The sequence below is a fragment of the Cyrtonyx montezumae genome, unplaced genomic scaffold (genome assembly GCF_038088225.1).
Source record: "Cyrtonyx montezumae isolate F1298 unplaced genomic scaffold, pur_monq_1.0 scaffold_3, whole genome shotgun sequence".
Lineage (NCBI taxonomy): Eukaryota > Metazoa > Chordata > Aves > Galliformes > Odontophoridae > Cyrtonyx > Cyrtonyx montezumae.
This window is the reverse complement of record NW_027072034.1, coordinates 153,304,475-153,317,706: the sequence shown is the minus strand read 5'-3', so window position 1 is coordinate 153,317,706 and position 13,232 is coordinate 153,304,475. Positions and strand designations below refer to the sequence as shown.

At 38.4% G+C, this 13,232-nt stretch overlaps 1 protein-coding gene across 2 annotated transcripts in view; it reads left to right on the top strand.

The window, feature by feature from the left end:
- Nucleotides 1-13,232, top strand: part of SEMA3D (semaphorin 3D) — a 141,108-nt gene that overhangs the window by 106,207 nt on the left and 21,669 nt on the right. For both annotated transcript variants that reach the window (XM_065743710.1, XM_065743711.1), the window contains exons 11-12: nt 293-437; nt 12,390-12,612. In XM_065743710.1, the coding sequence (XP_065599782.1) occupies nt 293-437; nt 12,390-12,612 (368 nt within the window). The remainder of the gene's footprint in view (nt 1-292; nt 438-12,389; nt 12,613-13,232) is intronic.

The following is a 13,232-nucleotide window of genomic DNA, read 5'->3' as shown; positions in this document are numbered from 1 at the left end:
TGACATATGGAACCTACTGACCACTAGAAAAATAAGTCTATCAAATGCTCCTAAAAGCTAACAAGTTCAGGTATTGTCTGAGCAATGCTTAGTCCTGTAATGATAGTGACATTATCTGTAGTTATCAGAGCTGTGCACATTTTCTGTTACTTATCATCAGTTATATCAAGTCTCAGGTGTAGGATTGATCGAAAACCCATCAGTCTCTGTGGAATTACTGAACTGATTCACTAGATGAGGTATGCTCTGAAAATGAGCTTACAGTGTGCTTTTCATCTTGTCTTCTTCTCAGCTCTGTCTTCAAAGGCTCTGCAGTTTGTGTGTACAGTATGGCAGATATCAGAGCTGTTTTCAATGGCCCCTATGCTCACAAAGAAAGTCCGGATCATCGATGGGTGCAATATGAAGGTCGTATCCCCTATCCCAGACCTGGTACAGTAAGTGTCTCCTTAATTACATGCTTCTATCTTTACTCAAAACAATCATACTTTACTAACCTCCATAGACTGTAAATTTATATTTTCCACTCAGGCAGGATGTTTCAAATTATCCCCACAATCCGCTCTCTTCTGTTGGGAGCTCAGAATTCTACCTACCCTTTTTCAGTTCATGTATATAAATATGAATTTTCCATTTCTCTGACAAAACATTGTGTCCAGACCATTTCCTGATTTTTTCTCCTATTGTGGTCTCCTGCTGTCCAGCTCTGTTTCTATCTGTTGGGATCACCTCTGAGGCACCAACATTTCATGAGAAGCCAAATCCATGCTTTTATGGAGTGTTAAATGTTGAGGAGGTATTTAATTTGGAATCTTGTACTTGTGTTATCTCTGTTAAAATCCAGTTTCCTGAGATACAGTCATTGATTCTACTCTGCGTTTTCGTGCATGTGCTCTGTTTTGATATAAAGTAAGGAGTTATTTGCTACAGACTCTGTGTGATGGAATAAAAGTGATGAGAAGAAAAGCAAAGTTTAATATCTGGAAATACTTCTAAATCTGTGATACCTCAGATGCAACAATTAAGCCAAAACAAAGATGTTGTAAGCATTTAGTAAAGAACTCTTTTTCTACTATTGTCTGGGTATTAAATTTGAAAAAGCACAGACATACATTCCTGATGTATTTCAAAAAATGTGTTTATTTTTTTAAATGTCAGCAAAACTTTGAGCAATTCTTGGTACATACAATTTCGTAGAGCATTGATTCAAGAATAAAACAGTTATGGGCTAGTTTTCTTGGTCTAGTATTCATTGAACCAGTTAGTAGTAAGAAGAAAAATAAATACAGCCAAACTCTGAGCTACTGAGGTTGGACTGCCGATGGTACCTTGACTAGAGGCCATCTGAGTGTCTCTACACTACTTTTCTGTCAACAACATTACCATAACCATTTCTTAAAGCTTATTTAGCTTTTCATTTCATTCTCTTCCTTCTTTTTCTGTATTTTCTTCATTATCCTTCCTGTAGATCCAACTGTTTGGTCCATTCCCAAACTGTCTATAGCTCTTGATTGTTCTAGCACAGGTCATGCTCTGTGCTCTGATTCCCTTCTCTCAGCTTCAGACTGGTGGGAAAGGAAGTCTTTCCACAAAGAGTAAAGCAACTCCAGAGATTGATTCAGACTGCCTAGGATCTGCACTACTGGAGCAAATAAGGTCCTAATTTAGATGCTCACACATCTCTTTCTCATGCAAAATGTATGGCACCCCCAGAAAAAAAGATTATGTTTAATTCTTCTGTTATTATTTTTTTAGCATGTGCTAGTTCATTACTGGTTAAGAAGTGCAGATGCGTTTAGTTTTAAGTACAAAAATGGTGCCAGTGAGAACAATAGCTGGTCCCATGGAATTTAAAGAGATTAAAATAACTCTCTTGAAAACCTTGCAGTGCCCCATAAGGATGAACACTCTGCACAGATAGACGGATCATAAGCTCATTGCATTTTTTAGTGTATTAGCCATCACATGGTTGAGCTGGGATTCACAAGGAAGGAAACGTCATGCTGGAGCATGTCAGTGCTGATCTTTATCACTAATTTGAATATCCATGCTCAACAAGTATTTTGAAAGTTGGAAAGTTTAAAGAAAATTGATATTATCCGTAAGCCGACCCTTAACTCTCTAACTGTTTCCCTTAAGCACTTGATAACAGCTGTGAGAAAATTGTCTCATAAAAATCCTTAGAAACTCTGGATTTCTGTAGGAGTTTGTCTGACCACAAGCTGAGAAGGGGAGTGGATTTCACTGAAGCAGGATCTCTGAAGAAAGATATCTGTAATGTTTACTATGTAGATAATGTAAATTTATTACTGCGCTTGTCTTAGTGAGCTGAAATAGTCTCAGGTTGAAACAAACTCCAGGCTTGGTGGTTTAAGATAGCATACCCAAAGAAGAATTAGATTCATGCCATGCTCTCAATTTAGAGTGAGCTAGGTCTGTCTGGATCTGAGAAGACTTAGGTTGAGATCTAAAAGAACAGTGCAGTGCTTGAAGGTAAGGAAAAGAAACAGCACGTTATGTGCCCGCAGAATGCTGCAGTGTGCCTGAAAGCAGAAATGCTCTTTTGTAAAGATTAATTTCACCATTTCTTCCAAGTTATGTGGTGATTCAGGAATGCTTAGAACAAAGCCAGAGGGATAATCTGCCCGTTTCTTAAAGTAACTGGAGCATTTTTGAAACTTAAGCTTTACTTAGTGCTATAGTGTTAGCTACAGCTTAGCATATTCAGCACTGCCCCGATTTTCAATTTCTTGTATTTGAACTTACTGGCTAAGTCTAAAAATGTCATTACTAGGAAATGCTTTCCCTTTGATGTTTTGCTTTGAGGAAAGAATTGACTTCCTTTCAGCATTTACACAGAAGCAGTAGACTGCTCACTCTAATTTAACTTCTGGCTCAGTTGCCTTTATCTCCTAAGTAAACAAAGCTGTTCACTATAGAAGCTGCGACAACTTTGATATTGAAATTTTGACAAAATGCTTCCTGCGGCAATTTGTGTTGGAGATAAACTCTCAACACAGCCGAGATATCATGCCTTGGAGGTGCTGAGCATCATGCAGGTGATGAAGTGAGGTCTGCCTGCCCTCTGGCGTCTATGAGACCTTGACTAGGCTGAGAGCTGCTCAGGTGCTGCACAGCGTGGAGCTCTTTTCTCCAACTTCTCCTGACACTATTAAAGAGCACATGTTGTATAAATTTAATGGAGACAAGGCTTGAAATGTCTTTCACTTTGGGAAAAAAACCAACAAAATATGCAGCAGGCAGCCCTGGTATATAAAGGGCTGTTTGAAAACCAAGAGAGCTTTTGCTCTATCTTCCTGAGCTGTTTTAAAATCGGACTTCTGTATTTGCAGCTGTTCCCTTATAACAGATCCAGTTTTCTTCCAGTCTCCTAGGGTTTCACCAAAGAAATTATCCTTTGATTAAGAAAACATCATGGACTTCCTGTAAAATGTGTTCCTCTGTTCTCAGATAGAGTTTACATAATGTCCTCCCAGTAATCACAGAAGACATTTGAACAAGATTTTCAGTGAAGTAGGAGAAAAGAACTGTTCTAGCATATTAATACGTCTGTAAATATTCAGTATCAAAACAACTCACAGTGAATGTCCCATTTGAAAATTCTGATCGGATACACCTGATTTCATTGACAGTGAACAAATGTCACTGAGGTCAGATTTTGAGAAGAATCTCAGTGTTTAGGGATGTAGGTTAACAGACTGATCTACTACAATGCCTAGGTATTTAATTGCAATTCAAGGCAGAGCTGAATACAATGAATCTGGATTTCTAACAAACTGATTTGCCAAAGGTTCTCCAAAAAAAAAAAAAAAAAAAAAAAGAATGAGAGCAGTAAGAATCTTACATCTAATCGTAGTCTTAGCTACAAGAAGCATCCACCACAGCAGTCACTGCTTTTCTTCTTTTGTATTTTATATCTCGCATCTTCCTGCTTCAGATCTGAGTACTAACTGAGCTACTGTTTTCTTTTAATTTCTTTTATTATTTAATTTAATACATTACTTGTTTAATTATTTATTTTTATTCTTTTTATTTTAATTAAATAAAAGGTTCCTGTATCTTCATATCCTTCTGTGATCTTTCTCACCTTTCTCTGTTTAGAAAGAGAAAGGTGTTTCCTTAGTGAACTCCCCCTTTTTTTTTTCTTCTAACACTAAGTACATAGGCTGATGTGTGACAACAGGAGGTGTGTTGTCCATCCCACTGGGACTTGTCTGAGCCACTGGCAAGTACTGGCTGCCAGAAGCCTCCCCTTGTCCTCACGTCTGGTTAGTTTTGCTGCTTTAATAAGAGTGTGCATAAAACATCGAGGCTTTGCACAGGTTTCCTTTGTTATTTTTAGACTTATCTTCCTCTTTCACCTGATCTTTCATGGGATAGACTGCATTCTTTGGTTCTCCAATTCCTCTCTCCTTTGATCTCCCCACTGTAAATGGGGTTACTTAATTAAGTGAAATGTTTCACTTTATGGGCTTATTTTCCTGAGAAAGCCTCCTCCACCTCCTCCTACATACCAACAAGTTTTTCCAAACATGAATCACCTCTCAATTCATTGTAGCCTTTCAAAATGCTGGAAACTCAGTCACCTTTCCAGCTTGCAGAGGTCGGCAGAGAGTTGCAGTATGCCACCTGCAAAGTCAAGATCACTCACCTAGCTGATCTCCTGTGGTTAGATACACATCGGTGGTTTCTTATGTCAGCCTTTTCTGTCAGCCATGCAGGTGTGTTAAATGGAAGAGCAATGCAAATGGTTCAGTACAATCTCTGGAACAGGATAGAACAAATCTCATACATCCAGAGTGACATAGTCTCTTCGTAAAAAATGTCTTTATGAACATTGTAGTTCTGATCAGACTACAGAGAAGAAGCCACAGACTATTTAGGACACTCAGGAACCAAGTTTTTTCTCCAGAATGGCTGAGTCTCCAACAGCATGTGAGTGCTTAAACCCCAAGAGTCATTCCTTAGCTGCCATCTATACCACAAGTGCTAAACTATAAGTATCCAATTTTCTAAGGTAGCTCTGGACATCACACCAGTCCTCAGCATTACATCTTAGTCCCTCAGTCTCCAGACTCTGTATTTCTGACTAAACTTGTAATAGGCTTAGCTTAGGTTGGAAGAGACCTTGAAGATCATCTTGTTCCAACTTCCCTGCCGTGGGCAGAGTTGCAAGCTACCAGTTCAGGCTGCTCAGGGCCCCATCCAACATGGCCTTGAACACCTCCAGGGGTGGGGCATACACAGCTTTTCTGTGCAGCTTGTGCCAGTGGCTCATCACCCTTTATATGCACATAAAGCTCAGTTTGTTCAAAACAGCACTGACTAGCTGTAGGTAATTCTATTTCTCTACTTTTTACTTGATAACTATAGCAGAAGCCATTTAAAATTTGGAAATCTTTATCTAGCACTGCAGGAGAGCGCTGACTGCAAGGCTTTATTAACTACTTACTGGTTAAATACTCATTCTCTTATAGCTTGAGCAAAAAGGAATGTGTCAGTATTAGTTCCTGGCTATGGTTAGTGCATTCCTTTAGAGGAATGATGCTCCAGTTCTGCCTTCATGTAATATAAAATAGGGAGCTTTTCAGAGGAAATGTTCTCCCTTTCTGGTTAATGTCTGAGCAACATTTTTACTTCTTTCAGCTATGATGAAATTTAATTATCCCTTGAAAAGTGAAACAACTTCAAGAGGAAGGAAAGGGGAACTCCTAGGGTGGCTCTGTGTGCCTGAAACAGAGTTGACACCTGCAGTAGAAGGGACATCCAGGTGAAAGCATCCAATTTTCCAACATGGGAGAGATTGAAGAGATGCTTTATTCTTTCATATTTCACATTGGCTTGGAGAGTGCCTTAGTGGTGTGATGCTTCTTTCTCCTTGTGAAATGCATCAAAAGTGCACGCTTGGACATTGCAAAATCTAACCAGCAGATGTCAACTTCACTCAGTGTTATCAAGTCCCTGTCATGCATATAGCCTATGGATGTTATGTGATGCTTAATATGACAATTCCCTTCTAAACTGGGGTTTCTTGTATTACATACTTGTAATTGAAACTCTTACAGCTCACAGGGAACATCACTCTGTTTTGAAATTGTTAGCAGACAGCAGCATGACTGAATTAAAGACTTGTAATTAGATGAAATATAGATATATTTTTACATACCTTAACGTTAGATTCCCAAATAATTGTCACAGTTTTAGTAGGTGTTAGATCCTCCAGCCTTTACTGACTTCATGGGCTGGTCCTAAGCACTGTGCATTTTGGCAAATTGGACGTTTATTTAGGAGCCTAACTTCTGGCACCAGCTTTTGAAAATCCTGGCCAGGATTCCCACATAATGTTAACACAGTCACACTATACATCTTTAGAATTGTGTGAGATCTACATATCCAGCACTCTGCTAAGCTGAAAACTTAATGAGTGAAAAAGACAGAAAACCTGTCACATATGTGCAGCATGGAGTACTTTTATCTGAGAAAGATTTGACACAATTCACCACCTCCTGATTGTATTTGGATATAAATAAAAGGTGAGGGAATAAAAAGGCATTTTTTCAGATTATCTGAGTTTAGGACTCAGTCCAGGTGGATTATTGTCAAAGTGAGCTCACACCAAATGCACTGGAAAGGCTTTATGTTACTACTGATTTGATTCTTTGAAAGTTTTGTGCCACAGCGTTTACATTGCAGTTGAATAGAGATGTCCAAAGCACTTCTAACTCTTTGTCTATTTTGTTGATTTGTTTTTGTTTCTTATCTTTTGCTTTTGAAAATCTACATCTGTATGAAGCTATAATTCATGAAAGTGAAGGCCTGAGCAACTTTTAAGAATTAGTTGAATGGTGAATATTTTTCTCAGAAGATTCCTATCTAGTAGTACTGATTTTGCTAATTTAAATTTTCTTCATGACATCTATCTAGAAGAAAAGCATCAAATCTGAGCCAGTTGTTTAGATTTCTCTATCAGAAGAAAAGAGACAGGCACTTCCTTTGTGCAGCTCAGACAGACAAGACAAGAATCTAGGTCAGGTGAGAAGAATCCCACCCCTGTTGCAAAAGCAGATGAGATAGCATGGTGGTATTGTAAGAGGTTTTATGGAGCCAGATTCTTTTGTAATTCACATAAAGCAACCCTGCCAACTTAATCCTGTAACATTTGATATAAATGCAAATCTCTTATTGTCTGCTGTGGGAGATGTCACATATCTGAGACATCATCTGGTGCTGATGATGTGAATAAATGTGAACTGGGCAGAGAACACCGATATCACTATCACATGTGACGTGCAGCAGGATATGAACTCACAGTTTTAGAGGTGAAAGGCTGCTACACTCACTCACTTGGGCGTGCAGCCTTTATCATCATGCATCCTATTGATTGCTTTGAAAGGAAACACAAGCCTACAGGAATTGTTCTGTAATGATGGGTGGACACAGTTTTAAACAGCCGCCTGAGGACTTTGCCAAAGGTTGGCCTAAATTAATTTTTCATTACCTTGTTCTGTCCTTCGTCCCACACAGTTAGTGAGCCCTCTGAAAATAGCACCCTTGGTCAAGCATAACAGGATCGCACCTGCTCAGCTGTTCTTGTTGGTCGTACTCTTTTAGGAGGGAATCCAAAGCCCACTAAAACAATTGGAAGAAATCCTATTGATTTGAGTGAATCTTTGGAGCAAACCCTTAGTACTCATTTCTACTGAACTAGTTGTGTAGACAGTCAAAATTTTCCCTGTATCATATATGGTAGGGTTTGGGCCTTTGGGAGTGCTTTAATAGCTTTATAGTTCCATGTTGGTAGAGATTTTATCCTAGTATTTTGTAGTGGGTGATGTCATTGCTCTCCTCTTCCTCTGTTGTTATATTTTTGCCAGTAAATCTAGGACATCTCTAAGGTCCATGAGGCTACTCCCATTTTACAACTATAAATGAATTTCTGGGATCAATCAGCAGATTAACATAAAATGTCGACTGTAATTCACAGCTCAGAGCAGGAACCACAGAGAATTTACATGTAAGGGAAAGCCAACCTATAGTTCTCACTTAGAGGGAAGTGTTACTGCATGGTTGGGGATGCAAAGAAGAGTGAATTTCTTTCTGGTCCTATATAAAATGGACTGATGCATTACTCTATCTGAAGACAATTAAAGAACATATGTTTCTGTTGATTCCAACAAACTTTGATTCAGCTCCTGCAAAGATAAACGTGCTTTTGAAATCAGTAGAGGTCAGAGTCTGACAGAAGGGGAAAAGATTCAGACCTAGATTGTTTTAAAGATAAGGAGAAATACACATTTCTGAAGTAATGCTTGTGCAACAAGAACACACATTATATCTTTTTGTGTAGATACTGTGCTGTCTGAGTCATATCTCCTGCACAACAGCTCACTTTTTTTTTTTTCCTTAAGTCTGAAATCTACTTTTTCTTGTGGGGGTGGAAATACCCTTTCTGTAGTGTCTTGTATCTTTCACTATGTAATATAAGATCACATATTTCCTTGTGAAATTATTAAACTAAACCATTACTGCTATGTTAAAAAAAAAAAAAAGCAGACTACAGCCCACCTCAAGGATATAATCTTGCAAAACCTTTAATTTCTGAAAGTACAGCAGGAAACAGAACATGGGAGATCACACTCGGCATATCTGAGGTTGAAGTTAGCTTGGGAAAGCTATCATAAAGCCTCTAGGGATAAGTCACTGCAGCGTATATTTCAAAATGTACTATTACTATTTTATTAATTTTTTTTTCAGTAGGACTTTTCTCTTTGTCTACTTTTATACCTGTATTAAATTACTTTTTTCAAGGGATGTCCTTTCAGCAAGAATCAGAGAATAATAATACAATCCCAACTTTGTTCTCTTGCCAGTTTTTTCCTAGCCATGCATTAAATTGTATATTTGGAAAAATGACCTAATATGTGATGGAATGTATCTCAATTTAACTTTCTCACTGTCTGTGGAGAAATTTTCAAAAGCTACTGGGTAATTCAGGAGCCTAAACACTATTTTCAATTAAAAAATGTGGAGTCTTTATGAAGATAAGGATGCACCGGGTGAGGTATTCTCGACTGAAATAGTGCTAAACAAGTGGGTACTCTCACAGAATCTCTTATTTATTTATGTGGAGAGCAATCAAAACCAATCCACATGATGTCTGGAAAACAAGTTACGCTCTCTTAAATCACTCAAGCTGCATTCTTATTAAATAAAGCCCAAGGACTGGTTCAAGCACAGACCTGTAGTCACTGTACCACTTAAGGCTGGCATGAGCTTTACCATGGTGGGCAGACTAGCTTCCTCCCAGGCAATGCTATGGCAGTTGAAACCATAGAGAAGGAATGGTCCAGGCTGGTTCTGAGCCTGAGAGAAGCTTTGGTGCTGGTGGCTGAAATTGTAAGGCTGCGAGGAGGAAGTTTGCCAGCAATGAAGGAGGAGCAAGCTCAGCCCTTGACACTGTATGTGCTGTTCTAAATGAAAATGTTTTGGATAATGTCAAACCTTACATACTGGAACAAATCCTAACCTCAAGCCCTTAACTGGCACCACAGATAGAATATGTGTCAAGCTGGAGATTTGTAGAAATGAGCTATTGAAGGAAGACTGTATAGCAACTTCATTGCAAATCTTAACTTTCTCCCAGCACGCTACAAAAAATACTATCATCACATTTCTTTCTTCACAGACTGTGTTATGGCTCCACCTGGCACAAAATACAGGGATTGCTTTGTGTTAAAAAACAGCAGTCAGCAGTTCATATGTAAAAGTGAGTAATCAACTGGAATAGTGTTTCCAGTTCTTATAATTAACTGTACCACCACAATAAGACATCTAGGTGCCTCCAGATTGAAAAGAGAAGCTTTCTCAGACTCAGATTAGAGACAAAGTGTAAGGTGCTGGATATAGACAGCCATGGAAAGGAAAGCAGCCATAGTGGGTCATGAGCATGATTGACCTTGCAACTAAATGTTGCTTGGCTCACCCCCCCAAAAAAGCAGAAGGGAAGGAGGTGACCAGGGAGGCAGGTTTATTTGTCTTCAAGCAGTGTATGTGAGAACCAGACTAGAATAAAGCACATATGTGTATATAAGTGGAAGAAACAGCAGATTGATTATGCAGTTAGTATGGTTCTAACAGAATTGGTAGCCACCTCTAGCAGTGAATGGGAGACTCTGGAGAAGTGTTCAGGGGGTTTTTCACTGTAGCGGTATTCTGGACTGAAAAAGAGGATGAGACTATATATTTCAAAACCACAGAAAAGGATGCTATAGCTGTGAGTTTGCACGAGGGTTTCATCTATGTGAATGAGTTTAAAAAGTAACTTCTGAGAAATAGTGAGCTGCAGGGGTCACTGCTGTCTGTAGGATCTGCCTTTATTAAAAGAAAAATAAATACAAGGTGTAGGATTTACAGGATATACAGGATTTACAAGAAGCTGTGGCCTCTGATTAAAGGCCCTATACAAGGTATTTCAGTCCAGAAAAAGGAGCACAGCTAAAGCACTTGCTAGTGGCTTTCTTCAACAGTAGCTCTGGGAATATTTAACAAGAGAAAATAGGCACTTGTAAGGCACAGGCTCCCTGCTCTCAGAAGGAAGAAGCTCAGCCTCAGTACCAGAAACAGACACCCATCTCCAATCACACCAGAGGAGGGAGCTGACAGCAGTGTTTTTGCTTACATTCCTCTCTCTCATTCTTCTTTTCTTTTTCTATGCACAAATGACACATTCTTTGGTTTTGCTGAAGGAAATGCAGTAAGTAGTGAATAGGACCTGCACTTTAAATACTCAAGATTATCCCATGGTAGCCAGTGGAGGGCACTCTAGACTTGCTGTTGAAAGTCCTTTATATTGGTAAAACTATTTTATTCAACAGAAAGCAAATTTAACCTTACATTGATATTTGTGTCTTGAAACGGAGAGCTAGCCTGTGTGTTAGGTCATTTATTTCTCCCTTCACTCCAGACTTGATTTCCTTGTCTTGTAAAATGTCCAACGTGATAATACTCCCATGAGTGGGGCAGGGATTGAGGAGGTGAAATTCTTTGCAGATGTACCGATTGCATCATGAGTTGAAGCTTTATGATTTATAGTGATAAAATGAAATATATAGTGAAAAATGAAGTACAGGTGACCAAATGCTGCTCTTGCTTGAGAAGAAGCACTGAGCAACCTGATATCTGGTTTATTTTGCGAGCGTTCTCACCAAAAACCTGATTTCTAAAAGAATATAGATTGACTCTGTAGCTCACAAAGAGGTCCATGTTTATGAAGTGGTCAATACTGATGGCATCTGTTATGGTATTATATACAAATGGTTCTTAATATATTTATTCTTAAAAAAAATGTTTTCTTACATTATTAGACTGTTTATGACTGAATTTTGCTCTCTCAAATATACAACGAGAAAAAAAGTTTGACATGTACTCTCTTCACGATCCCTGGTAGGTGAAGAAACAGAAAAGACCTTGTATATGCTCTTAAAAGCCACTTGGTGATAGAATTAAAAAATTACACCTAGTTTTTGAATTGTTTGTGCTTGTAGATTTGCTAGTACAATAAATATGAATTAATAGTATTTTACCCAACATCAGACATTTCTTTTCTTATGTAGTCTTCTTTTCCTTACTGTTTTATAAAAGCAATTCATCTCACCTCTGACAATTTCTGTTATCAAAACGTCTGACTGAGAAAGAAGAAAAAAGGAGATTTTCTTCAAAGCTTGTATTTGTCAGTCTATAGGCAGATTCTGGTGTGGGCATTTAACTAACAGAAACTGAAGATGCATAATAATTCTGAGTAATAGCAGTAAAAATGAGTGAAATGAAACAAATTAGCAAGTTGTAGGTAGTTTTGAAAGTAGAATAGGTGGGAGCAGGACAAACAAAAATGAAGATGAAAGGGAAGCACTTTTGAAGAGAGATAAAAATGAACAGTGGAGAGAGTGGAGAACTGAGGAAGAAAATAGCCCTTTTAAGAGCTGGAGAAGCACACCTTAGGAGCAATTGCAGAGCTTTCCAGTGTGCTTTCACTCTTATCAAAGAACATCGAGCTTGTTCAATTAAGTCAAATTTCCATTCAATTGCTAAATGTCATTAGACATATATAAAAAATAAAAAAATAATAAAAAAAAACCAAACAAGTCTACAGTGATCAAAGTCTTATTGTAAGGAAATCAACTAAACTTGCATTCTTAATTAAGCATCTAGAGAAGTGTCCTGCTTTTCAAAGTTACTTGGGAGCTGGATAGAGCCCTTAAGATTTCAGACTGGATAGACAGCTTTCCTAATACATGCATAGAGTCTTGCAGATTTCTTGTATTTCTTCCCTAATATTATTCCCAACTTCTTGGTCTCTTTGTTTCTTTCAGTGCCCAAGCAAAACCTATGATCCACTCATAAAATCGACCAGAGATTTTCCTGATGAAGTCATCAGCTTTATAAAACGCCATCCCCTGATGTACAAATCTGTTTACCCGCTGACGGGAGGACCGGTGTTCACGCGAATTAATGTGGACTATCGTCTGACTCAGATTGTGGTGGATCATGTCATGGCAGAGGATGGGCAATATGATGTTATTTTCCTGGGAACAGGTAGGAGAGGACTTCCACTATTGTTCTGCACAGGTTCTGTCATCTAAAAACTCTTTTAGTCCAGCTGGTCCTGAATAAACCTGTTGATTAACATCTTTTTCCTAAGATGGCAGCTTCAGGATGCACTTGATGCCCTTGCTTGTGTGATGGGACTTCACAAAACTGCTAAAATTAGATGAATTTGTAATGTCAAGACATTTATACTGAAATTAAGACTAAAATTAAGATTTTAATGGCTCATGGCCTCAAGGTGATAACCCGATTATGGGTCAGAATAGCTAGATTTTCTTACCCTCTGAGTTCTATTCAGTACTGGTCTTTATGTTACATGGTGATCTGGCTCCAGTTCCCACTGGCAGCACATCAACATGCAATTAAAAGAAAAAAAATAACCTTAATAACTTCAAGGATTAATTTCTGTTATCAACAGTGACATGGAGCTTCAGCATTAAATCTCTTCTGACACTGAAAAGCTAAGTAAGATTTCAGATCTAGCCTAAAGCAATGATTTCACTTAAATGTATTTAAAAAATATTACTTTGCAACATGAGTAGCTCCAGTGAAGAGGACCAGGATTGAACAGAGAGGGACTAAACTACTCTGTCAGGGAGGAAACGTGC